This window comes from Pteropus vampyrus, unplaced genomic scaffold, assembly GCF_000151845.1.
Source record: "Pteropus vampyrus isolate Shadow unplaced genomic scaffold, Pvam_2.0 Scaffold816, whole genome shotgun sequence".
Classification (NCBI taxonomy): Eukaryota; Metazoa; Chordata; class Mammalia; order Chiroptera; family Pteropodidae; genus Pteropus; species Pteropus vampyrus.
In genome coordinates this window covers 349694-376998 of record NW_011889597.1, presented here as the reverse complement: position 1 = coordinate 376998, position 27305 = coordinate 349694, and the positions used below count along the sequence as shown (strand labels likewise).

The 27305-nt window shown below is 49.8% G+C and overlaps 1 protein-coding gene and 1 pseudogene across 7 annotated transcripts in view; both read left to right on the top strand.

Moving 5' to 3' along the window:
• The window catches only part of SUFU (SUFU negative regulator of hedgehog signaling), a 95005-nt gene extending 73268 nt beyond the window's left edge, over positions 1–21737 (top strand). For 2 of the 7 annotated variants that reach the window (XM_011385824.2, XM_011385823.2), the window contains exons 9-12: positions 5457–5591; positions 7097–7235; positions 16012–16080; positions 18518–21737. In XM_011385824.2, coding sequence (XP_011384126.1) covers positions 5457–5591; positions 7097–7235; positions 16012–16080; positions 18518–18607 — 433 coding nt within the window. In that variant the 3' untranslated portion in view covers positions 18608–21737. The other 5 variants (XM_011385825.2, XR_897413.2, XM_023526303.1 and 2 more) reach the window with 5 other exon arrangements.
• A 3550-nt stretch (positions 21738–25287) lies between these two features.
• On the top strand, positions 25288–25406 carry LOC111734134 (annotated as a pseudogene).
• Positions 25407–27305: the final 1899 nt, after the last annotated feature.

The following is a 27305-nucleotide window of genomic DNA, read 5'->3' as shown; positions in this document are numbered from 1 at the left end:
ACCTGTGCCCAGTACCTGCCCAATAGTCCCCACAGGGAGGGTCTCCACAGCCTTTTAGGGGGTTTTGTTGAGTGTTAAGTGAAAAGGGAGTTCTGGAAGATGCTGGCTTACACAAAATGAAACCAGTTCATTTGCCCTCTATAGTCCTAATAGTCTTCAAAATGCCAATATTTTTTGAGTCTCTAATCTGAGATGCAGCATATTACATCCAGCCCTTGCCACATCTGCTTTTCTAGAAGCTTCTCTTAAATTAAAATTTCATCAAATTCCCTTTGGGAAGCCCTGCCTTGGCTTCTAGGAAACGGTTCTTTTTAAGAGTTCAGGGAAAAAATAGATGTGTCTTCATGGCCTTGAAACCCCCAAAAGAAAGACCACTCAAAGAGATGGGAGGTTCTTAAGGAAAAATACTGTGGTGACATTTTTAGGTGGTGTCAGGAAGACCTGGGGATTTTTCCTCAGTCCTTTATTTGCTCATTGTGTGACCTTGGGCTAGTTATTTAAGTATAAGTTTCAATTCATCTGTAAAACTGAGGAAAATAATAGGGTCATTATGGAAATGAGAGGAATTGAAGTACCTAAAGAGTTTAGCTTAGGACCTGTACCGCATTCTGCACTCAAAATGTACCTCTTAATATTATTTTTGTGAATAGTCTCCTAAAGATTAAAAAGAGGTGTAATACCTCCAGGGACCAGTATAGATATGTAGAGAATTCTTTACATAATTCAAATTTTTTGAAGAATTTGGAAAAAAGCTGAAAGGAGAAATATGTTACACCAGCACAGACTTTAAGGAACCAGGGTCAAGAAAAGCTGCAACTCAAGAACTCAGTCTTGCAAAAAAGTACTATGACCAGCAAGAAGGACTTTATTTTTTTGTTCTTCTGTTTGGAACAAGAAGAAGAAAACCTGGGCTCCACTGTGTGGACAGAATAAGGTTAATCAGTGGCAGAAATAAAGTAAAATTTACTTTAGTTCTATTATGTTTCCATCTCAAAAAGAATGGTTATCAGACCAGGAAGGGTCACACAGGCATTGATAAGAGGATCGAAGCCATGATTTTAGATCTCCTGGTCCACAGGTATTGTGTCCCAGAATCCCAAGCAAATTGACAGATAAGATTTGTGAGGCTGATGTCAGAAATCTTTAAATCTTTGAAGGAATATGAGAGACTGGAATTGGCAGACTCAGAAATTTCAGGATGCAAAAAGTATCTTTGATGCTCTAGATAAGTGAGCTTGGTGTCAACTCTCAGGGAATATTCTAGACTAGATTATTCAGCAAGTAGGCTGTGAACACTTTTTAAGGGAAACAGTGAGCCCTGAGAATCAGCATGTATTCATTAAGAGCCAGATCTGCCAGACCATCCTCACTGCCTTTTTAGGAATAACTTACCTATTTCTACCAGGTAGACGAAGGAAGTACTGTATATAGGTGCGGTGTACTGAGACATTTTGGGAATGTCTTCTGGTATCGTTGGCAAGACAGAAAAATGTCCACTGAGCATCTGGGAGAGTGAAGGGCTTGGTGATAGGATAGGTTGGGTTGATTTATAATTGATTGGAGAGTAATGATGTCAGTCTTTCAGCTTGTCTGCCTGGCCCTGTCCTGTTCACTATTTAATCAAAGCTTGGGATGAGAACGTTGATGGAAGTTTATCAGTTTTGTCAGTAATATAAAATCAGGAGGGAATGCCAATAAGATATATGCCAGAGTCAGGTTTCAGAAATCTCCAGACTGCTTAAAACACTAGCCAGATAATGCAGAGTTCTCCTCTTAGATCCAGATAATCCACAGGACCTAGAAGATGGGGGCAAGGAGGTCTAAACACAGACCATGGGAGAAAGCCTGAGGGAGAGTTCGTTGACAGGGGAAGTGCAGTATGATTTGATAGTACAATGAGGTTACAAGGAATGGACATTTTTGATGACAGTTTTAATAGAAATAAAATATCCCAAACAAGGAAGCTCATAGTCCCTCTGTGATCTGCACTAATTAGGCCACATACTGTATTTCCACATATGAACCTTCACTTCTAGACATGACACTCTGGCTTTACAAGCTAGAATGAATCCGCAGGAGAGTGATGTGGATGGATGGAAGATTCCAGAACCTTGTCTTAAAAATATAATTGAAAGTTGGGGCCACACATACTGTTGACAGGCTATGAGAGTGGTTTCAGGGATTTAAAAGGCTGTCATGGAGGGAGAATTAAACTATTCTGGGCAACTTGAAAAAGTAGTTGAGATGAAAATTGTGGGAAGGCTGATTGTGCTCTCTAGAAGGAAGGTGGCCCTGCCTATGCCTCCCTCAGCAGAACAAAGGCCTCAAGAGTTTTCGTTGATCTGTAGTGGGTCAGGCCTTCCCAGAGTACCAGTGGTTGACCAGGACCTACAGTGTCTTCTCAGGGAGTCAGGAGCCCTTTCAAGCCCCATATCAAAAGTCCCCTTTCCAAGTTTAGGACAAGAACCTTTGCTCAGAAGAGGGAACCGACTTGGCCAGAGGCAGTTGGATTATGGGCTCAGGGTAAAGGCAAACAGTCTATATTAAGCTGTCAACATTCTTGCAGCAGGAGGAGCACATAGACTTTTAGATGCAGCCGGCTAACATTGTTAATGCATTCCAGCTATAGTCTGAGCACCTGTTACATCGCAGGCACTGTTAGATGCTTTGTTTGGGTCACCTCATTCAATCTTATAACGAAAGGGTATTGTAATTTATTTCCATCAAGAGGATACCGAAGCTTAGGGAGAGTTTAAGTCATCTGCCTGAACTAGTGCTGTTAGGTACTCTGCTTCCTGGGGCAGTAGTTCATCCTTCATCTTCTGGCCCCATATCTCCAGCGGTCCCATTGGGTGTGGATCATACTTCCTGGGAACCTTCTCCCTTCCAACCCCTGAAAGCTCTACCTTTTCCTCCACTGGGAACTCAGGGAGAAAACAGCCCAGCTGAAAATTAGGCCATGCTGGCGAGCATACTACTTATTTTTTTATGACTAAGATTAAGCTAACAACCATGCAAAACATTGCAAACCTGTGTCGGCTGCAGATTTAATACTTCACCCAGCCCACACAAATAATTCATGCTTCTGCATCGACGTCCAGAAAAAACAAATCAGCAAAAAGCTGAGCTCTTGCGTGTGTGTGGAGCAGCCGCATTTCCACTGAAGCAGCATGCCGGAAATACCCAAGCTCCAGGACTGCAGATCTAGCGTTTTGCAATTTTTTTTTCTCTTGAAAGATTAAAGTACATTTTCAAATGATTGAAGCTTGGTGGGAGGTGTAAATGTGGGCACTTGTCACATTAATTCTTCAGATGATTAAGTTCTTTTCCATTTCTTTAAAGCTGTTTGCAGTTGGGTTTGATGTCCTTGGTTCTGGGTGAGTGTGTTGTAGCAGTTACCAAGGTGACTTTAGCTGACTTTCAACAATTTATTTTTCCCTCCAGCTTGAGATGTCTCTAGTCCTGTGTGCTGTTGATTCTTCTCTCCCAGCCCCACCCCTCCTCCCCCAGTTGCTATTCATCAGCATTTTTGCCTGTGCCAGAGAGGCGTGGATGCTCCCTCTAGCAGGCCCCGCAGGCTCAGAGGCCCTGCCTGGCAGCCAGGCCTCGACCCCTTTCCCCTTTCGGGAGCGTGGTGGTGGGAGCATGGTCATATATCTGCATGGACCGTGGTCAGCGATGGCACAGGGAAGTTATTGTAAGAGTCACATCCTGGCTCTTCCACTTAAACTCACTTTGTGACCTTAGGCTTGTCACCGCGCCTCTCTGAGCCTCATTTTTCCCATCTGTAAAAGAAGGGTGAACCGTAGAATCTACCTGGAGTGTTCACTGTGAGGACTCAGGGAGTGACTCTATGGACTCCTTGCCCTGGAGCAGAACAGGGGCTCACCAAAGGAGGAGTGCTGTCTTTCAGGAGTTCTGCTCCTGTCTGGGCCTTGAGGGCACCCTCTGAAAGGTGGTGCTGGTGTCCTTTCCTGGGAAGGGAGGCAGGAGGCCTAGCAGCAGGGTGTAAGTAAAAGCGCTGGTCAAAGGCCCAAGGCTCCCACGCTGGCCTGCCACAGACCAGCTCCGCGGCCTTAGACGCATTACTGGCTCTCTTTTGTAAAGGAAAAAGAGTAAACAGCCTCAGTGTTTCTTTCCAGTGCTGAAATTTTGTGTCCCTCTTGACCAGAGCATTTTTCTCCTCCTCAGGTCTTGTGAAAGGGTTTGTCAAAGGAGAAGCTAGACCAAAGGGCAGTTTTGGAATTGGCTTTGGGAAACCAGTGGAAGGGAATGCTTTGTGAAAGAGCAGTCACATACATCTGGGGGTGGATCCACCCAGCTGGTGGGAACAGTCTCCATTACCTCGGGGACTTTTATAAACCACTGCCTCAGTGAGCCCTGTGCTATCCAGTGTCACCCTCCATCCTCTTGCCTGCTGACTGCACATCCACTGGGGAAGTCCTCTGCTTCTCAGGATGCCTCATTGGCCACAGGCCCCAGCGCTCAGCCCCCCAGTGTGTGAGGAGTTTGGGCCTGCTCCTCACTGTCTGTCCGCCTGTCAGGCCCAGACATCCTGGGTGGCTTTGGCTGCTTGAATGATAAATAATTAGAGCTTCTTACCCAGTGTTTTGATGGACACTGGGGAATTGTTCTGAGATTCACAGCCTGAACCAGGATCCGGCCTTTTGAATGGGATCAGTGGGTAACCCTCATTTCGGGCTGAGGCAGATTTGAGAGGTTGTCAATGGGGGCAGCTGAATTTGAAAGAGCAAAATTTAGATCGCAAAGGGACCCCATGGCCCAGCTGTGGGACGAGCTATTGGTGGGAAGCAGGACAGGAGGGAGTGTGAAGCAACAGTGAGGAAGACACTGGAACAGGGCTCCTAGGGCCTCGAAGCCCAGCAGGGTGGTGGCCCAGTTCTGCTGCCCAGCTAAGCCTGCTGGTCTAACTCCTGAGAGCCTGGTTTCCACTCCGTCACTGAAGGCTATATCATTTCCTGGGTAGATGAAGAATGAATATGCAAACTCAAGAGCCTGCTCTGATGTCACAGCCTTTTTAGGGTCATCTGGAAAAAAGCACTTGGAGCCATGTCTCCTGGTAGGCGACATGGACCCCAGCTGTGGAGAACTCGAGATCTGAGGCTCTCGAGCAGGGGAAGAAGGACTCCCAGAAGCGCATGCTTCTATCATACAGGAGAACAAGTCACTGTGACATAATGTTTATAAAGTGTTGACCATAGATGCCAGCTTTAGAACCAGTTTCTTATCTGTAAATGATATAATAATGCCCACCTCATGGAGGCGTTATGAAGTTGCTTGGCAAGTTCTTGGTGGATAGTGGCTATTGCTATCATCGGTCACCTTCATTGTCATTGTTTAGGACCCAAACCTGAGTGACTGTGATCTTCCTCCTTCCTTCCTCCTTTCTGCAGTCTTCACCTTGTGCTAAACCTGTTCCTGTGCTTGCTTCACAGGAGCCGCAAAGACAGCCTGGAAAGCGACAGCTCCACGGCCATTATTCCCCACGAGTTGATCCGCACGCGGCAACTTGAGAGTGTACATCTGAAGTTCAACCAGGAGTCAGGAGCCCTCATTCCTCTCTGCCTAAGGTGAGCCCTACAGCACCCATCTTGGCCTCAAGAAGCCACCATGCCTGTACTTACCATCTCCCGAACACCTAAGTGGAGTCTGGAGCCCAGGGAGGGAGGAGGACTAGTCAGGAAGCTCCATGTGGGCCTACGGGGGAGCCTGTGGACTCTGAGCCAGCCAGTAGCCCCCAGAGGGCTGAAGAACTCTCCTTTACCTAGAGAAGTATCCCTCAACCCTGCTCCCTTAAGAAGGTTCAGTGAGCTGAGGAGACTCAGATGGCCCTGCCAGAGTCAGAGGTGGTAGGGCAGGGGCTCTGGTGGGTTGGGCTCTGTTTTTTCCTGCTTGCTGCTGTTCCCATGCAAAACACTCAGTTCTTCAGACCCAGTGGCCAGCCTAGCAGACTCCTTGAGGGACCAGGAAGCCCAGCTGTGTTTCTTCTGCTACTGTCCTCAGTGCCAGAAACCCAGCCCTGTGGCCAGAATTCAGCTCTCTGCTTGGGGATGCTACACTGGGCTGAATCTGTTGCAGCTGGCTTCCTCCACAGCCCTCAGGGGTTCCACCCTCACTTTTATTGCAGGGGAGGCAACAAGAATAACTCGAAACTCAGACGACAGTGACAAGGAAGGAAGAGGGTTGCACTGGTTTGGACCCTCCACACTGTCCCTGGAGCCTGGGGAAGGAGCTTGGATGGTGACCAGCCTTGGCCCAGCCACCCTGGGCAGCAGAGCTAGTGGTCAGGATGAATGGCGGCTGGCAGGGCCCCCCGCCAGGACCCAAGCCGTTCTCTCCCCAGGCCCCTCTCTGAGCCAGTTTCGGGGCCTGTAGACTAGCAGAAGCGTTAACCTGGGGCAGCTTGAGAAAGCGAAAAGCACGTCTGCTTCCTTTGCTGACCGGCAGCTGCCCAGCCAGTTGCCCCTGCCTGCCCTTCCCCCAGATGTATTTCCAGACTGGAAATTAACACTAACTTCTTGCGGCTCCCTCAAAGTAACCCCACTTGGCTTCAGCTTTTTTTTTTTTTTTTTTTTTAAGATGTGCTTGTGGCCTTGGGGCTAGTCATTGAAATTTTGTGGGCAGGCCCAGGAGCAGGTGGAAGATTCATCCCTGAACTCAGGCGAAGGCACTCCACCATCATCCAGGAGTGTGAGAAATTAGGAGCTACTTCATTCCTGTCCTCCAAACAAAGGGGTTATGACCTCTCTCTTAGCTCTGGGCATGACCTTGGGCACATTGCAAACTGCCCTCTCTGGCCTTAGTTTCCGGGATATAAAAGAAGTGGACCCTTTGAACGCTGACGTAGTGTCCCTGCTAGCTATGAGTGCTTTGCAAGAATGCTAGGAGAGGACTTGTGAGACGTTTCTCTTAGAAGGTGTTGAAATGAACATGTTTGGTTAGAGTCTCCTGTTAGTGGACAGGCGGGCAGTCAGGAAGGCATTTGCCAGGCACCCTTTCCCAGGGAGCATAGCCCCCACAGTCCCTGAGCCTTGGCCAGGCCTGCTGCTCACTGTCTCCATGTTCCCACCCCCAGGGGCAGGCTCCTGCATGGACGGCACTTTACATATAAAAGTATCACAGGTGACATGGCCATCACATTCGTCTCCACTGGAGTGGAAGGCGCCTTTGCCACTGAGGAGCACCCTTACGCAGCTCATGGACCCTGGTTACAAGTGAGAAGACTCTTTTTCTTCTCCCCACCTCCTTTCCATGGGCTCTTCCTGCACCCGCCCCCTCCCTCTCCTCCCTTGGCGGTTCTTGGCAGCTCCCTTCCTGAGGGCTAGTTATGAGAAGCCTTGTGGAGTGTGGCTGCTGCTGTTTATCCCATCAGCTCCAGGAGCACTTTTTGGCCTCTCTCCTATCACTTGAGACATGAATAATAACTCTCCAGGCCCTGGCCATTGGTAGTTCTCTTTGCCAGAGAAATCCAGGTTTGCAAGATATGACATGTTCTGCACCCTGGGTAAACCAAGGTGTAGGGAACCGAGGGTGAAACAGGATGGAAGGAAGTATGGAAGCCACTCTTGAGTACATATATGGAAATCCCACCAGAATTCCTAGAAGGCGGGCATGTGGACCTAGACCTGGACCTGGGATTAGCAGGTCTCAGCAGGCAGAGCCTCTTCCCACCCCTCATCTAATGGCTGTCCTATTCCTCCTGATGGAAACCCAGCTTCTCTACACAGAAGCTGCTGACTTGTCCAGAACACGTTGTTCCTCCTTTGCTTTTCTGAATGGAGCACAGCTTCAGAGCACTGCCAAGCAGAGTGCTGGGGCCTGGGAGCCATGGGCCTCCTTCCAGCCCCCACCCTCTTTCAAGTCTCACAGGTACTCGGCCTGGTCCAGCACACTCCCTGATGTATTAGAGGAACAACATCATTTTTTGTTGTTTGTTAGAGGTGCGAGAGGAGAGACACTCTACCTTACCTCTCTCAGAAATATCAAGAAAGGAAACCTGACCCTAATCCTAAAGGTGACCTGCCTTCTTTGTGGTGTAGGGCTAGGAGGTGGGGAGAGTACAGTAGAGGGAGAGTTGTGTGGGTGTAACCTGGTCTGGGGGGGTCGTCTGAAGCATATATACTATTAATGTAGGCAGGCTTTCTCTCCGCCTGTGTGTGTATGGTCTTGTAGCTGAATTTCTTCTTTAGGCCCCGCCCCCTCCCCCACAAATACTAACCTTCAATTAAAACAAACAGCAAACAAAGGACACCAACCACATTCCCCAGACTCAGCTGAGGTAGAAATGGAAGCTGGTACTTTAGGGATATTGTGTACCATAAATTATCCTGCCTTTTTCCACTGTTGTTATTACATTGTTTCATAACAAAATTACTTTGAACCATAAAGTTATAAATACATTTTAAAAGTCCCTCTTGGTAACATTAGATTTCTGTCTATGTGGTGTTGGTAGTTACTGTAGCAAAAGCTCTGAAGTGTAACATTTGAAATTAGCCCAGCTCAAGTGGAAAGGGCCTCCCACCCCAGCACTGTCCCAGGCTGCCAGGCTGCCTCTGGACAGTAGGAAGGGGGCTGGCCTCTTGCCTAAGCAGAGCTGGTAAGGAGAGGGAAGGTGGGAACCATGCAGGAGATCCCAGCCCCTGAGAGTTCACAGGTCATCATTCCCAGTAGATGACAGAATGCTGTCCTCAGATAACATTTGTGTGTATTGAAGGTTCAGGCACATTTTCTTGGCAAAGTGGGGTCTGGAGTCTCCCCAAACTCAAGAAGAAATTCCCCCTAGTTATATTTTACACAGTCAACTCTGAACCTGTTTTCAGAATCCCACCTCCCGCTTGGGACATCTTCCTTCCCTGAGGAGGGGGCTGGGTCAGCATCTCCAATTCTCAGCAGCCTGGGGATCTTGGACCCCAGAGGACTCAGCAGATGTCACGTCGCCCCTCAGTCCCCCCACAGTTCTGGACCCAACCCCAATTCCCAAGCCCTTTACTCCTGACTGCTGGCATTCCACTCCAGCGCTACTCCTCTTCGCCTCCCCAGCAGCCCCTCAGTGAGCTTGAGCACTCAGGCACTGCCGACTCTCATGCACGTGGTCCCCTCCCATGCACTGTTGCCTGGGGAACCGGGAGCGGTGGGAACCAGCCGCTGGCCTCGGCATGTTTCAATAAAGTTGCTGTGCTGGGAGCTGCTTAATCAAAGGCCTGTGTTATGGGCTCATTAGTGTGGTCCACCACAGGGGCCAGCTCACAGGGGAGCTCCCAGGAAGGCTGGCTGGGGCCCCACTCCCCAAGCACATACCCTCACTCACCAAGGGGTTTCTCAGGCCCTTTCCAAGAAGTCCTGGGAAACCCTTCACCCTGCCCCCAGCGGGTCCTCAGCTGTGGAGGCATCACCCACAGCCGCCTTCCTCCCCACCCTCAAAGCAGTCAGCGTTTTCTGCATCTGACCGCCAGCCTGCGTTCCCTTTAGGGTCTTGCCGCTTTGGTCACAGGCAGCTCTGTAGCTTGTGGGACCCTGGGCCTTTAATTACTCGTGTGCCTCTAGGTCTCCCTCTGGAGCTGGCTGTCTCCCTGGAAGTCTGCAGGACCTCCTAGAGGCCTGGGGTTAGGCTCATCACCAGTGAGGGCCCACTACACTGGGCCAAGAAGGGCCCCATTCCCCTCTGAGGGGAGACCCTAACACAGAGGCCTGCCCTCACCCCCTCACTCTCTTGCTCATGCTCCTAGGATCGAGCGTACATCCTTGGGCCCTGTGTGCCTAGGCCTGTTGGGGGCAGAGGAGCCAGAAGCGAGCAAATGCAGCAGACCCAGGACTTAAAGAGACTCAGACTTCTGTTTTCTTTGTCTGCTGCTTGAACCTCCCTGTTGGTCCCAGCTGAATCGGGAGGGGCCAGGATGACTTTCTTGCATCAGACTTCAACAGCCTTGGAAGCCCTCATTCCCAGCCTTGGCACCTTGTTCTGGCTACCAGCCCAGGCCTGTTATCTCTTGGGGAAAAGGCATGGCAAAGACACCCTACATCGGGGGAGAGTGACAAAGGGGAGGCTGAGAGAAAAAGGCAGAAGCTGAGGGACTCTGAGCCCTGTCTGGAGTTCGTAAGTGGCCCCAGACAGGCCTCTACACCCACCTGCTCCTGGGCCTGCACCTGCCCTCCATGATTCTCCCCTCCCCTGTTTCTCCAGCATCAGGAAAGTCAAGGCCCCAGCACACAGGAAGACGGGGCCATCTGCAACCTCCGGGTGAGCACAGTGGACACTCCCTGCTTCCTGGAGGAGCTGGAGAGGCAGGAATCCTGCTCCAGCTCCAGAGGCTCTTAGGTTCCAGAGGTCGACACCTTGACTCCATCTGCCTTACCATCTGCTGTTTTCTTCCTCACTGAGATGGGAAAGCATATCAGCAAACTCCAGAGCTTTGCAAAAGGGTCTTCAGCTGGGGGAGGGCTGCCAGCATTCTCTCCTGTACACCTTCCCCTAGCATTCCTCATCCCAGTGGCTTTAACAAGCCTCTCTCCCTTGAGTCTGTCATCACCAGGCTGTTAGTCCTCTGAGCAGAAGCCTGGCCCAGAGCTGAGTCGTTCATCTGTCTTCAGCCAGGATTGAACTGAAGGGGTTGAAGTTGGCCTCAGAGGTCACATGGGGGTCACATCACCAAATATGAGAATATTTTTTTAAAGCCCTGCAATGCTTTCTCAGCTGTGTGGTGTCTGACAGCTCACCCAGCTGGCGCCCCATTCTCAGTCATTCGCTACCAGCCCTGATGGGAGGCCCAGGCTTGGGAGAAGATGCCCAGCAGCTGTTCCAAGTGGGCTCTGCTGCTTCAGGCCAGGTTTGGAGACTCACTGCTGGGCTCTTCTCCTAGCCCAGTGACTGACTCACCAGTGTCCTTTGGACAAGCCCCTGCCCTCTCCTGTCCCCATCTGCCTACTTGGACATTATGTGGAAGACACTTGGCAAGCCCTGGCCCTGGCCCTGGGCAGCTCCTCTTCAATGTCTCTGCTGTTTTTTCCTTCCACTGGTGAACCCGGCCACAACATGTTCTCCCTGGAGGACTTTGCCTAGGCTGTCATGGGGACCACATTGTCCAGAGGTATACCCTGGGGACCTCATTGTCCAGGGGTACACTCACTAGGGTTTAAAACTCAGCGCTGTGCCTGGAGCAGTACAACACCCTCCCTCTCAGAAGAGGACTGGGATGGCTGGCTGTGCCCTCACCAGCAACAGCCAGAGCAAGAGAAGTCTGAGCCTGCTCCTGGCCACCAAAACTGACTTCTCACCACCCACCAAGAACAGGAAATGAGTGAGGCCTTGCTGTGCCACCACTGCAGCTCTACCTGCCACACACACACCTGCCCTCAAGCCTGGAGGGTCTCCAGGCTATTTTCTGATTTGTGTCGGGCCCGTTGGGGTGAGGAGGATGCAGACTGGACTGCTTCCTCATCCCTGCCTCCTCCACTGCCATTGTGGGTGCCAGAGCAGCTCCTTGGCAAGCCCTACCCTGTAAACAACACATTTCCTTCCCTCAGAGAAGGAAAGGGAGGAAAAAAGAAAGCCAAACTTGTTGGGAAGCAAGAACAACGTGTCAACATAAAGGACAAACAAAGCCCCAAAGTGTGGATTGTCATTCCAAGGGGAAGGAGTGGGCATTGTCAGCACTGTATGCAGACTCAGAAATATCACTGACCACAGACATTTGAATCAAATCTGCAGCATCCGGGCTTCTGCCTGCAGCAGAGCTGGGCCTGCCCAGGACAGGCACTGACGAAAGATCACTTTTTGAGTTCCTTATGGAACTTGCTGGAGGCTGGGGAATTGGGCAGTTGTTGACAATCCTCCGTCATCACCAACCAGCCAGGCTGTTCTAAGGCGCCTGGTGTGAGCACCTTGGCATACGCTGCTAGACTAGATTCCAAGCCCCCTCCCTAGCCAAAGGTGGGGTAAGGGTGAGAGTTGAGGAGCCACAGCTGCCCTCCCAGCTCAGCCAATTAGATGGTGGTAGAGCTGCAGCCACCAACACCCCTATTGGTTAAGCCTGTGCCCATACCCTCTTCCCCTGTGAGTTGGAGTATTTCCTAGCACTCCGCCCACCATGATCTCCTGGGGTACCTTTTAAAAATGAAGATGCCTTGACCTCGCCCCCACATTCTGATTCAGAAGGTCTAGATGGGGCCTGCATCTCCATATTTTCAAAAGCTTCCCAGGAGAGTTTGGCTGAGGGGCTTTCCCCTCTCACTAGAGAGTTTCCTCCCTCTGAGGGCTGTTTTTACACAAACATAAGCATTTTATGACCAGCTCTTGGACAGACATCATTGAATGCTATTATTATTTCTACTGCTATTTTCTGGGCTAAAGCACCTGTTGCCTTGTGTATGCACTCACCGAGCAGGCCTGAAAATTTGCCCTGCTGTCCCCATTTAGAAGCCAACTTTGGGCATGGTTTGCCTTCCTTTCCAATTGGCCAACCTGGTTTTCCAGTGGCTATAAGTCTATGACCCTCAGGGTTCCAGCCCCATTGAGCTGAGCAAGTGGTCAGGAGATATGTGGCTGGTTGGTGTTGGGATTGCTGGTTTTCTAGGCTATTGGTCAAAGCCAGAGTCATCTTAATCTCCCCATCAGAGTAGAGAGAGTAGTCAGCACAGAATACACAAGGCTTCTAGAATTGACATACCTTCCCCAAACAGAAAAAGAGCATCCTCTACTACCGTGATGTCAGATCACTGTTCTAAAGTCCAGGAGACTTGTCTCCTCTTGACACCTACTTATCTACAAAATGGAGATGATGTTTCCTCTCTTACAGGACCGTCATAAGGATTAAGTGAAATGATACAGGTCAGGCAACGAGCCCAGTGCCTGGCACATGGAGGAAACACTGCCCCTGCTATTGGTAGTGTTATCATTACTACTGTCATTGTCATAAACATTCCTTTGGTTATTGGTGGCAGAGCCAGACAGCTCTGTGGGGACTCAATGAGCTTCAAGAACCCCAAGCCCCAGAATTGCACAGGATTTTCCCACAGTTATATCACAACAGCGAGTCTGTTGCTCGTGAGAACGTCCAGGAGCTGCTCCATCATAGCTGTCTATCTCCAGTGTCCTGTTGATAAGATCTGTTAACATTCTCAGCTCCAGGTCTGAAATATACAAAACAGGGCCTGTTTGTTGAACCTAAGTGTCTAAGGTTTAACTCCCAAAGGAAATTAAATTAGGTGCCTGGAGCTATGACAGTCTGTCGTGGTTTTTTACAGGGAATGTCACCCTTAATACCATGCAGATTTCATGTATAATTTTCCCCTGTTTGGGTCCTTTAAAATAATGTGGAGTTTTCAGCAGGAACCAGCAAATCACCAAAAGTGAAAATTGACTAGCAACTAGGGTTTGTCCTTTTTTTTTGGTCCTGCCATCCCCTCCCTGAGCTGAGTACAAAATGAGTCCTCACACAGATGGTACACTATACCCTTGGTAGCTGTTCCACTAAAAGCCTCCATAACCCACCCTCTCTCTACCACCAGTTCTATCTATACCTTTGTCAGAGGAACTGGTTTAGGACTGAACTCAGCATTGGTGGGGTTACCTTTCCGATTGTTTAAAAACAGCTCTTTCGAGTCTCACTGGGTGGCCATAGTCCCTGCAAGCTCTCCACTCATCTCACCCCAGCACTAGTTACAGTCCCAGACCTATTTACCGCTCTGGCAGAAAGTCTCTCCCTCCAAATTATCTGTGGGTTAGAAATCAGCCCGGACTGGAGCCATTGCAATATAATTGGGTTTTAGGTATGCTTGTGTTTGTGTTAGCATTTGCAGAGATGGCAACAAGCCCCGGAAATGACAGAAATATGAATGTGACTTTTGTACTACTCAAGCAGACTGGTGATAACTGGTAGAGGAACTCTGGACTTTTGTGGGGGAAAACCCCTGGGATAAGAGGAGGAGGCACAAGGGCTCAGACTGTGGGAGGATCACAGTGTGACTGGGGACAAGTCACCATAGTCTGTGAGGGGAGTCAGCCAGCCCCACTGTGGGGAACTTGGAGGACGAACCGGATGGGAGGGGCACCGTGGGCAGGCATTTCCTTGGATGACTTTGTCTGAACCTTGTCTGTCCTCACTTGGGACCTGAACTCCTCAAACAGAAACTTTGGTGAGGAGATGTGGGCCAGTGGTCAGAGCTGTTTTGTTCCTGACTGGGGGCTTGCAGCCCGGGAAGGAGATGTTCTTTGATTCCTTGTCAACCAAGAAAGGGGGCATGTTCAGCTGTGGGCTACCTTCATGCCTGTTGTCTCTGGGGCTCTACCCAGGGCTGGGCCTAACAGAGGCCTCCAGGGAATGCTGTGGAATCGAATTGCTTGCTGGGCAGATGAGTGGAAGAATGAGTAAATGTGTGGGGCTTGGAAGCAGTACTTCAGGCACTAACTTTGGAGTCCAGACATGACTGGGATGTGGTCTTATCTCAGCTGCTCACAGCTATGTGATGTTGGGCAAATTATGTAACCTATCTGTGCCTCAGTTTCCTCATCTGTAAAGAGACTGAGAAGAGAAGATTACAAGCAGTTAGCAAGGTGCCTGGTGTAGTAGCTGGTCCGGTCACCTGGGGTGGTTTTATTTCTTGCTCCCACCTCCGCCCCATCAGTTTCCTTCCTTTGGAGCCCTCCATCCTGTGAGGTTCCTCTGCCATTTCACTTCATCTCACAAGCTGACTATGTTCTAAATGTTGAAACTTATGTTTTTATCAGAATGAACAACTCCCAGGAGAAACCTGATGAGTATTTTCTCGAGTTCTTGATCTCCAATCCCCATCCTCTGAGGGGGTTTCCCTCAGAGAAGCTCCTCACCTTCATTTTCACCCATTGTCTTTCTTTCTCTGTGTCCTGCCCAGTGCATTCAAAGTCTGCTGGAGGAGGCAAGGCAGAGGTAGGTAGGGCCACAGCCTGGGATGTAGAAGGATCTGGTACAGAGGCCAGGAGGCCCCATATACCAGCACAGGGAGGAGAGGGGCCAGGGAAGGGCTCAACTTGGGAAAAGACAGCCTCAGCCTGGGCCGGTGTGGTGCAGCCCTGAGGTGAGCTTGGTCTGGCTCTACAGAGACTGCATGAGGAGAGAAGCTGGCTGGGAAAGGGACCCATCAGGCTGAGGAAGGCCTGAGTGCCTTGGACATTCCCATGGGCTGTCAAAACTACTTTGAGGGTAAGGATGGTGGTTGTGCCAGCCAAATAGTGGGGCCAGACTGCCCTGGACATCAACATACAAAATGACAAGGCGTCAGACTAGAGCAGCAAAGTGGGATAGCTGGGAGGTGACCTGTAGAAGAGGTTTCTCAAAGGAAGTTTCGAAGAACTCAGTGGCTGAATGGGGCCAGAAGGACAGAGGTTTAGGAGCTTCTAGACTGAGAGAATTCTGCAGATGGAAATGGGAGTCGAGAGTCCCTTTCTCATTTGTAAAATGAGAGAGGTTGGTACAATTTCCAAATTCCCCGACTCACATTCTTGGATGTACCTTCTGGGGCATTTCCAGATTCCATACAAGGCTGGTATTCCAAAAACAAACATTCTTTTTGTCCTATTGGTTGGGGGGCAGGGAGCACGTGACATGGTTGGGCAAGAAGGATGTTGGCAATCGCTCTTCTCTGTCCCTTGACTTTTGTTTCTCTTCTTCTGCACCGCAACATGCAGGAGGCCCAAAATGCCAAAAAGGGTATTTTCCCACCCATTTCCATATCCGTTCTGGGGTCAGCACTGCTTTCCCTCCAGATGTCCCCACCTTGCTTCCCCATTGTCCTCTGATGTTCTTCCTTCTCTACCCTAGTCCCTCAGATTGCACACAGGTGGTGGGGGCAGGTGACAAGATAGGCCTCAAGCACCTCTCTCTGTCCTTAGAACAGATCACCATGGGCTCATATTTCCTCCATGACCAGAAGAAAGGTCCATAGTTTGGCAATTGGCAAAAAGATCATATATCGAAAATATAAAATAAAAGCCTGTTTTGTTTCTGTTTTGTTTCCCAGATTCTGTTGACTGAAGAGTTTGTAGAGAAAATGTTGGAGGACTTAGAAGATTTGACTTCTCCAGAGGAAGTAAGCCTGTTTGATTCTCTCTGACAGCAGGTTCTAGTCTCCAGGAAAGAGAAAATGTGTGTGTGCCTCTCTGTCTCTCTCTCTGTCCCTCCCCACCCCGCCCTCTCTCTCTCTCTCTCTCTCTCTCTCTCTCTCCCTCCTTCCTTCCTCCTCCCCTTCTCCTTCCCTTCTTTTCTCTCGGGTATGGGGATAGGCTGGAAAGGAAACTCTGGAGATGTTAAACAGCTTTATTTCTCTGTCTTTCCAATACCCCAGCCCTAGTAAGGACACCCAGCAAACTGAATTGCCGGCTCCTGAGAACCTCATTGAAGAGGCAGCCAGGGCCTTCAGGCTAGTATGAGTTCTCCCCAGCCCCTGCAGTTCCCTGGCAGTTTCTGAACAGAAAGCCCATGCCTGCTGCCAGAGAACATTCCACTGGGGAGTTCTGGTGGGCAGCAAGGGACTCCTGCTCTTGCCCAGGCCACCCAGGAGCCACTCTTCTCCCTCCCTTCTGCAGCCATAAGCTCATTCTTCTTGTTTCGCTTCTTCCAACCCTAGCCCAGAGCCTGAGGAGCTGGCAGGCCAGGTGGGGGCTTGCCTTGGCTACTCCTCTGAGGTACAGGAGTGGAGCCCATAATCCCCTTTGCTTTTCTTTCCTGTTCCCAGCATCCTCATTTGTGGGGATTTACCTCATCCTGGAAAGTCCCTTCCCCTCCCTCGGCCTCCTACTAAGCAGCACTCCAGCGGGATCTGAGCCTTCCTGGCCTTGATGCTCCATAGGTTAGTGGAACATTAGCAAGCTGGCCTGGCCTCCAGCCTCTGGAGAGCTCTTCTGGGCCCTCCCCTGCCTGTGGCAAAGACAGGCCCTTCCCTTGCCTTTTCTGCCGGGAAGTGTGTTTGAGGGAGAGCTCCTTCACCTCCCAGGGGCCAGGCTTTCAAGCCAGAGAGAGGCCAGGCAGGAGCTAGTTTTCAGCCAGGGCTGGAGCTCCCAGCTGCCAGGACTCCCAGGGCCTCGTCAGCCAGTATACTGTGGCCTCCGTCGTCCACGGGGTGGAGGAGAGTACACAGGTGGGACTGTCCTGTCCAGGTCTCCAGGTGGCCAGGAACTTCTCAGAGCTTGAAGTCACCCCTAATAGGATAGTGTCTTCTCTATCCTCTGGGATACAGCTTGATAAATTAACTCGTTTATACATTCAGAAGTCACCAAGCACCCAGTCTGTGCCAGCCAGTCAACCCCCACAAGTCACTGGTCCCTGAGGCCCAGCTCCCATTCAGTCAGACCAAAGCCAGCTGCCCAGAAGAGCTTCCGGAGAGGCCATGTAGCACTGAGATGGCACTGCGCCAGACTGCTGCTTTGAGCTTGGGTGTTGAGGAGGTGGGAGGGGGGTAGTCCAGGCAAGAGGGACAGAAGCCAGGAGAAGCTTAGGAAAGTAGGTCACTAAAAATGACTTTTTTTTCTTTCCTGTCCAGAGGCTGTCCCCACACCCTGCCCCACTCTCCACTTTAGTCCTGGCTTGGACAGTCCCCCATCGGAGGGAGGGAAAGGGAGCCAGCCAGGAAGTGTCAGGCCTGTTCACGTCCAACCCCAGTTCTAGGCAGGCTGAGGACCTGCTCTTCCTTCCTGTGGAGCCTGGCCTGGCTTCTCACCTAGCCCTGGGACAGTGGGAGTCATTAAAGGCAGACCCTGTTTTTAAGTCAGCGAGCATCTATTGAGCACCAGCTGTGTGCCTGACCACATGCAGGGTCATAAAATACAGAAGGAATGAGATACGTCAGCCTCTTCCTCCGACCCTCACCAGAGCTCTAGAAACAAAGCTATAAGCAAATCAGTGATTGCCAGGGTTGGCCACCACTGAGACCACTCTCAGGCTGGTAACCCTGGGAAGCAGATGAGAATGAACAAGGGGGAACAGGATAGAGGGTTTGCTCCTCTGCTCCCACCGAGGCCTTCTTCTCTTGGACCCTCCAGAGAGTCCTTCCACTCCAGCCTCTGAAAGAGAAGCCATGGCAGGGACAGGACTGCAGAGTTCCAGACCTCAAGCCACTTCCCTGTAGCATCTGCACCCTCCCCTGCCCCCCATCCCCCAGCCCCAGGGCTTCAGGGAGCAGATTCCTTACATGCTTGTGGCCAGAGGCAGAACCAAGGAAGTGGGCTGGGGGGGAGGTCAGCACAGTCAAGAAAGAGTTAGAAAACATGCCTCCCGCCAACCCCAGTTAATTATTGGCCTGGCCAGGCGAGGGGGAAGAAGGGGTGACTGAACTCCAGCATCTTGACCCCAGCCACCCACCTGGGTCTAGCATTTGATATTGAAGCCAGGCAACCAGTGCCCTGTCTTGCTCCTAACACCCCAAGACAGGCCTGGGTGACGGTCCTGGCTGCTCTCTAGGCAATCTGGGAAGAAGGCAGTGGGTTCTGCTAACCATGTACACTCTGGCTTTGTGCTTGCTTCCTCCACAGTTCAAACTTCCCAAAGAGTACAGCTGGCCAGAAAAGAAGCTGAAAGTCTCCATCCTACCTGACATGGTGTTCGACAGTCCACTGCACTAGCCTGAGCTGGGCCCTGCAGGGGCCAAGGGAGAGCCCAGCTGCTCCTCGGTGACTTCCGATGTAGCAACTGCATAAGACTTAGTCCCACTAATAAAAGGACAAGTGTGAGGATGACTGTGCAGCCAAGTGGGATGCTGTGTACAAGCAGCAGGCCCCCACCTCACCTGCAGTGCCAAGATCATGTGACCAACCCCTGATCCCACTGGGTACTGAGTGGGCAAATAAATGCAAGCCTTCCTATCCTGCTGCTGCCACAAGTTCTGGTTTGAGAAGTGACTCTGGACCTTTGATGTGCCTCTGAATGGAGACAGGCCTCCTTCTCACCTACCCACTGCCACACAGCCCAGCAGGAGGGAGGTGGAGTGGCCGTGTGGGTGCACTGCCCAGCTCTGCTCCGGGAAGCCTTTGGTTTTAGTAGTCAAGCTCCCCTCGCCACGGAACAATCCCTCTGATCGTGTTTGGTTTTCTTCCTCCTTATTTTACTTTGTAGAAACCAATAGTATTTTATTGTTCTTCAGAGATGTCCAGAGCTGTGTATATAATGTTTTTTTTTTTTTTTAAACACAACTTTATTCCTAGATGAACTTTCTCATTCTGTCATACAGGGCCCTGGGGCTGTGCTGGTATTCTCCTGCCAGCCCAGGGCCAGGAGGAGCCGGCTTCACAGAGAAGCCTTTCTTCCCGGTTGGGCCTGGTGGAGCCGGGGCCAGGGGCAAAGCTGAGACACTCCCCCATGCAACCTTGAGTTCACTTTAGCTGGGGCCAGGAAGGGGTGCTACTGGTTCTCAAGTGGACTGGCCCCACCAAGTTTAAGGACCATCAAAGTCTTGGAGTCTTGGCGGCCCTAGCCTCGTATTTCAGACTTCCACCCCATCAGGCCTGCCTGGGAGAGGGTGAGGCCCAGCACCTCACAGACCATCCCCACCTGCCACTCAGGACTTGGGTCTCCAGCACTTTGACCACTCCTGTCCCATTTCCTCATCCCCTGTGCCTCCCAGCCTCCAGGCTACAGGACGCTGAAAAATTAACCTCTCAACATGTCTTTCACTTTGATTTTGCAAACACCGCACTCTACCACCTTCCTAGCCTCCCTGTATCCATCCATTTTTTATCTTGTTGTCCTGTCTCCTTTCCTGTATCTGGGTCTCCCATGGCCCTTGGTCCCTTGCTCCAATCTTTAGTTTTCATGGTCTTCCTCCCAGAAGCCAACCTCTCTTTGGCCCATGGTTTTGGGGTTCCTCTTGGGTTACCTCTCACTTCTACGCAAGAATCAACAAGCCCCTTTCGTGTCCCTTTACCCTTGACTCTAGGGACTGCTGTTTCAAGATCATACTCTTTAGGCCTGTCCAAAGCAAAATCTTTTTGTCTGTCAGAATCCACAGAGGACCATGCTCTGCTTCTGTCTACACCACCACACACATGAGCACCACCAGAAGTGCCACATGAGGCCCATGGGTGCAGGACCCCTCTGATGAGAGATCCAGTCAAAGAGCTGCCTCCAGAGGCCAGGAAGTGACTGGGCTGTCTAGGGAACAGGAGTTGGACTTCCGAGGGACCGCTAGGGCCTGGCACCTTCTCTGCACAAACCCTCAGGGCTACCCAGTTAACCCCATCAAACTCAGAGCTTCAAGGTGCATCAGCCTGGAGTATTGGGAGAGACAAACTCCAGGACCCCACCAGCCAAGGCGGAACCCTCTGGACCTGATGTTAGCAGCAGCTGTGCCTTCTCTGAAACCCTTTAAAAAGATGTTTCCTGGCCTTTGCCTACCACAGCATCCCTGCCTTTAAAACTCTTGTCTTCCAATGTTTCATGGCTAGATAGGTGCCATCAGCTTGCTTCCTTTCCTTGCCACCCTGACCTGCCTCTCTACCAATTGTGTCTTTCTGGGGCCCTGTTTCTGCCTGCCTGGTTTGGTGGCAGGGAGGGGGATATTTTCTGGCCTAAGCTTTATCAGTTATCAGTTTGGGGGGCAGGAGAGAAGCAGGTGAGCTCTGAGATGATGAGCCCATGAAGCCTGTGGCCCCTTCCTGCCCCACCCATGGCAGGAACCACCAAGTTCCGGCTGGGGCCAGGCCTCCACCTCCTTCTGCTACAGTGCATTGGCTCTGGCGCAATGGCAGGGCACCCGCTGTATCTGACCAGACCTCCTTTCCCTAGAACAATGGCACCTTCCCAGTGTTTTTTCTTGGAGGCGCTTTCCATTGAACTTATGGCTGGCAAAAGGGGACTCTCACTGGGGATCAAGCAAGGCTGATCGTGTACTATGCCCAGAACACCACCTGGCACATGGCGGTGTTCACTAAATGTACCCCCACTTTTCCCTCCCTACAGCCCTTCGGGAGCCCTGACCTCATAGTAAGTGGGGAGATGAGAAGCTTCCCTCCCTAATCCGCCTCTTCCACAGGCTTCCTTGAGGCTCGCCTGGTGTGACCCGCTCCCGCCAGATCCCTCGTGCTGGAGCTTCTGTGGGGAAGGGCCTCTCCCATGCTGTTTGCCTGCTACATAAGGCAGACTCCTATGGCTCCTCAGGTCCAGTGTGGGCTGCAAGAGGGAGGAATGCAGACCCAACTGCCATTTGGAGGGGGTGGACAGGCTCATGCTAGGTCTCAGGTCTGGTCAGGGAGCTGGTGCCTCTTCCTGCCTTTCTCCTCCTCTTCCAAAGGCCAGGCTCCAGGGCAGAGACTGGGAAGTCTTGGGGAGAGTCTAAAAGGGCTAGAGTATTTTAGAAAATAAAACACAGGGTCATGGGACTGGGTTTTGAGATTGAGCTGAGAGCAGTGAAAAAATCTAAAGGTGAGTGCCCCTATGGGGCAGACCAGTAAAGAAATCCCTTGACTATATTTTTTTATCTGGTTTTCTTGTGTCTCTGGCTTCAAGGTACCTAGGTCCCTGTTATAAGTCAGGAGCCCTGTAGAGAGAGCCCTCCTTTTGGACAAGTACCTGAATGCTGCAATGAGCGACTTTTGTAAAATTTTGTATTAGTTTCTAATGTCAATGGCGACTCGGTTCCTGGGGGCTGTAGCCAGCTGGAACTTTCGTAAGAATTTTTGGGTGACTCACTTAGATGTCGTTTCCCTTTTGTCCCCTCTTCCTCTGTGTAATCTAAATGCATTAAACATATTTGCAGAAGTGCTGGGTCTTGTACTCCTTTCTGGCTGCCTGGAGTAGGGGAGCAGAAAGCCTGGGGCCCTGGCAGAGGGGGAGGGTTGGACTCGGCCACTTAGAAGAAGCTGGGATGGAGAAAGACCCAAGTGACTGTTGTTGGGAGTGGAGGGGGTGCCAAGGAACAGGATCATGCAGCTGATGACTCTTCAGTCATACAGAAGTGACCGCAGAGACAGGCCTTCTTTCACTGGTCTTGAATTCCTCTGGGGTTAGGGGGTAAGAGCATGGAACACAGTCTGGGGAGATGAATGGGTGGGTAAAGACCCTCTCTGCCATTTCACTCCCCAAACCCTTTCCCCTGGAAAGGTGGGCCTTTCTCACCTTGTTTGGAGTCCTTGAGCACCCTTTCCAGCTTGGGCCAAGAGACAGACACTCCCCTCACCAGGCATCTAGATTCAACCTCTTAATCCAGAGCCTAGGGGCAGGATGGAGTTACAGCCTCAGAACCCGCACACCCGCTGAATGACACAGAGGTCAGCCCACTCTTCCTATCAACTCCTCCAGGCCTGGGCTGGGTAGGGAGGTGGGTAGATCTTCCATTCCTAGATTGCCCAGCTCCTGTCTCCAGAGCTCAGTGCGCATGGGGTAGATGGCAACAGCCTGGGGCCTTAGAGGCAGGCAGGAGGGGGCTGCACCCAGACAGGGTTCCTGAAACCTGCAGGACTGCTCTGGGTCCTCATGCATTCTTTCCCTTCCTGCTAGACCTGGTTTTCTGACCTGGGGAGTAGTGGGGCCTTTTCTCCTAGTCCTTGGGGCAGAGCTGTAGCACCCAGGGAGTTCTGCTGGGGCTGGTGGCAGAGGTCCTGGGAGCATCACAGGAAGAGAAGAGAAGAGGGTATCAGCTCTGTAAGGATTATATTTTCCCCTCCATGTCTTCCGTGAGAACCAGCTGTATCTGGGGACCTTACCCAAGAGGAGGTCAGCATTCCTCCTCCCTGACCTCCTACTGAACTGTGGCTGGCCTCTAGAGCAGTGGGGCAGGACTGGGGCCCTCAGTCCCTCTGGCAGTCAGAACAAGGGAGCTGGGAGGGTTTGGAGCTGAGCTAACAACTCCAGGGTGGCCTAAGCCACACCCCTTCCCCTTTCTCCTTGGAGACTGTGGGTGGAGGTGCTTATCTAATCCTCTTCATCTGACTAGCCTAGAAGGGTCTGGGGTCAGGGTGAAGTTCTTGCTCCAAAGAGTGCAGAATAGCAAGATCTTGTCCTTAGGTGGTTCCAGGAAACAGTACTAGGCAGGGGTTGTTTCTGGAAAGAGAGAGACTCTCTGGGCCTAGAGCAGAGACTGTGTTCCACGAGTTAGGGAAAGGAGAAATCTGCCACGTGATCTTTAATGTCTCCTCCAAAAGACCTGTATATTCCTCTAGGTGTCTACTCTGCCCCTTCTGGAGGAGTCAGGGGCCCTGGGGAAGGGGGCCCACAGGCTCCAAGGCCAGGGGCTGGGAAGCCTGAGAGATTTGCCAAACTGACCTGATGAGAACACTTGCTGGAAGTGACTCAACCCAGCCTGCCAGGCACTGAGGCAGCTGCAGGCTGCAGAGGGGAAGCAGGTGGGAAGGCCAGGGTGGGGTGAGGGGAGTGATCTTCTGGGCAGGAGATGAGCACCAAGATTGCAGAGTAGGTCAGGGTGTGGTCTGGGAGGGGCAGCCATTTCCAGGCCCCTTCCACGGGGGCTCGGTGGGACTGACCCAGTCCCTCCTCTTCTCCATAGTGCCTGGAATACTTTGGGAGAGAGTTAAGGGAAGGATAGGAGAAGGAACAAAATGATTGCCTGTAGGTGTCCGTAGTTTGTGTGAGCATAGCTCTCTTGATTAACTTGAGGGTCAAGGGAGACCTTGATAGGGTTGTGATAAGAGTAGTGGCCTTACTGGAGCCAGAGAACTAAGGGCAGCACCCCTGTTCCTCTGTTTTTCCAACTTCACCCACTGCCAGCCAGCACACCATCTCAGTACCTACCTAGAGCCCTGAAAAGAAGAAGAATGGGCCTTCTAGGTCGCAAAATTTAGAAGATAGAGAAAGGCCACCTGTGCATTGTGGAGCCTCTATAATACCACTGTGGGAACAGTAAGAACTAGAAAATATGTTCATTCACTTGTTCTTTCAGCAAACCTGTGACAGGCACATTGCTATATGCTGGGAGGCTAGACACAGTCCTGGCCTTAAGGAGCTCGTAGTGCGATGAGAAGACAGGGAATAATTGCAAAGAATAGCCATAAAAAAGGGAGTAACCTGCCTCACCAAATATTACCAGTGTAAATAAGACAGGCTAACTAATTTGTACCTCAGTTTCTTCATCTACAATTGGATACTTGCTTCACAGAGTTTTTGCAAGGATTATATGAGATAATGCACATGAGATGCCCAGTACATAGTAATTGCTCAATTAGTGTTAACCCTTTATTAAAGGGCTATGCTAGTAGAGCACAGAAAAGGTACCCAACCAAGTCTGGGGAGATTTTAAAAAGGCTTCCTGAAAGAAGTAACATCTAAGTCAAAGCCTGAAGGATGCTTAAGGATGAATGGGGCAAAAGAAAGGGGGTTTTACTTTCAAAAGTTCTCTAGCAGGCAGAACAAGAGCAAAAGCCCCAAAGAAAAAAAAGTTTTGGGGAACTATAGAGTCAAATTGTCTGTAGAGTATATAGTTTAAGGCATCAAGTTTTCCTATTAGAACCATCCCCCTGCCTGCTGGATGGAGATCGTTTTGAAAGAGCGAGATTAGAGGCAAGGTGACCAATCAAGTCTAGATTAGAGTAGAAGTGAGAGAAAAAAAAAGGATTCATTCATTGAGACAACAAATATTTGTTGAGTATCCGCTGTGTGCTAGGTCCCATTCTAGGCGCTGAGAATACAGCATAAAGAAAATCTCTCCTTTCATAGATCTTATATTTTAGTGATGGGAGATATTTAAAGTTGAATACATAATACATGGAGATATGTGTGATGGAAGTAAAATAAGGCAGAGGAGGAGAAATAGGGAGGGCTGGGGGAGGGGTGCATTTTTAAATGCCGAGGTTAGAGAAGGCCTCACTCCATAGGTGACATTTGAACAAAAGATCTGAATGACAGGAAGAAGTATGCAATAGGAATGAGGCGGTGCGGGGAGAGGGCAGTGAGGAGAATGATCCAGGCCAAGTGGAACAACTGCAAAGATCCTGGGGTGGTGGGGTAGGGGTGACATACCAGGTGTATTTGAATAACAGGGAAGCCAGTGTGGCTGGAACAGAAACGAGAGAAGAGGAATGATAGGGAATTACTTATATAGAGGCCAGTTTGTGAAGGATCTTGCAGGCAGTCACAATTTTTTTATTTTTGTTTTGGTTGAAGTGGGAAGTCATGGGAGATTGTCGGCAGAGGATTGACATAATCTGATTTATACTTTTAAAGATTACTCTGGTTTCTCTATTAAGAATTGACTCCAGGAGGTAAGGGCAGAAGAAGAGAAACTAGTTAGGACCTACTGAAATAGTCCAGGCTAGAGATTATAATGAAGTAATAGAGTCATTAAGAAGTGGTCATAGTCTACAGCCATGCTACCCTGAACAAGCCCAATCCCGTCTGATCTCGGAAGCTAAGCAGAGTTGGGCCTGGTTAGTACTTGGATAGGAGACCACCTAGGAATACCAGGTGCTGTAGGCATAAAAAATAAAAAAATAAAGGATTGTAAACTGACAAAGTCCTTGCAATCTGTGAGGTCAACCAAGCCTAAAAAAAGAAAAAAAAAAAAAAAAAGAAATGAAGAAGCGGTCAAGATTTACTGAAAAGTTGGCTATGGGATGTTCACTGAGAAGCAGATGACTTGTTTAGGGGGAGGAGAAATTAGTATAGTTTTGAAAATGTTGAGTTTGGGATGTTTGTTATACCTCCAAGTGAATATGTTAAGTGAGCAACTGGTATAGAAGTAAATGATCAGAGAGATACTTAAGAGCAGGATCTATAGGACCTGAAGATTGGTTGAATGGATAAGGGAGGTGAAAGGGAGATATCAAGGTTGCCTCTCTGATCCTTGGTTTGGTGACTAAGTGGCTGACATGTCTACTGTCTGGGATGGGGAACACGGTGGAGGAGAAACAGGGTGGAATGTGAAGAGGATGAAGTGTTAATTTCCAATACATTGAATTCTGGGTGCATCTGAGTGGATCTGAAACCAGGAGGGTGAGGATCTGGGCTGGAGATACTGACTGAGGAGTTATCAGTATATAGACAGTAATAAAGCCTTAGGATTAAATGAGATGCCCCAGAGGGCGGTGTAGATTAGTAAGAGAAGAGAATGGCAAGTAGGATTCTGAGGACCGCCAACATTTATGAGATAGAAATTAGAGAAGACTGTGGTTAGAAAGATAAGAAGAAAACCAGAAAAGTATTATGTCTTACACATCAAGGCGAATAGTCTAGAAAGGTGAGAAATGAGAGGAATTCTTAAGATTTATTATACTGGAGATCGTTGGTGAGCAGTCCACAGAAGGACTATTCCAAGCTAGACTTTGTTTCTTTGTATCATCTTTAGAGTATAGATTGAGAATTAGGGCTTGAAAAAACCATTTTCTCCTTGTTTGTTCACTTATACATGCATGCATGCATTCATTTTTCATTTGTCAGTATGTGAGGTGATGTAAAACACTAAAAACACAGGCTCTATCCTTAAAGGGCCCACTTTAGCCCCCATATCGGGAATAAGGAGATGGAGGTTCTGGTTTTATGGAAGGATCAACACCCCATGGGTCATAGTGAACTGGATTTGAATTTCAGTTCTACCATTTAGAATGTAATCACCGATGACTCTGAAATCCACAATCTCTAGCACAAACCTTTCCCCTGAGTCTTGTATATACAATTGCCTCCTTGACATTTCCACTGGGATATCTGAGCTAATTCAGAACTACTGAAAATCTCCCCACCCAAACCTAACCCTCTTCAATTCTCTCCTTCTCAGTAAATGGCACCACCATTCAGCCTCTTGTTGAGACCCAAGTACTAGGAATTCTAGGAATCATTTTAAAACATTTTGGGGGAAATGTGTGTGTGTGTATCTCACATATGTTTCATATATATATACTAAGAAGGTTTTTAAAGTTCAGAAGGATATACTATATACAGTGACAAGTACATCTTGATCCCATTCTCACTCCTATTATTATTATGTATTGATTCCTCTCCACTCTATATCTAAACTGTATCTAGTCCTGTTGGCTCCACTTCCAAAATACATCCCAAATATGAAAGTTTCTCACAACCAGCTTCAAGTGCCAACTCCTTACTATGACCTACAAGAAAGACCTTGTGTGTTCTGGCTCCTACCTGTCTTCTTTCTCACACAGCGTTCTTTCTGCTCTGGAACATGCCTAATCTATTGCTTTTGCATTTGTTTTTCCTCCTAACTAAAACATTGTTCCCCCAAGTGTCACTTGCCTGACTCCTCCCAAACATGCAGGTCTCAGTTCAAAAAAATGTTACTTTTTTTGCAGAGCTCTGTGTGAGCTCTTATCACAGAAATTATCCTACATACTTAATTAAAAAAATATTTTTTTGTTCATGTCC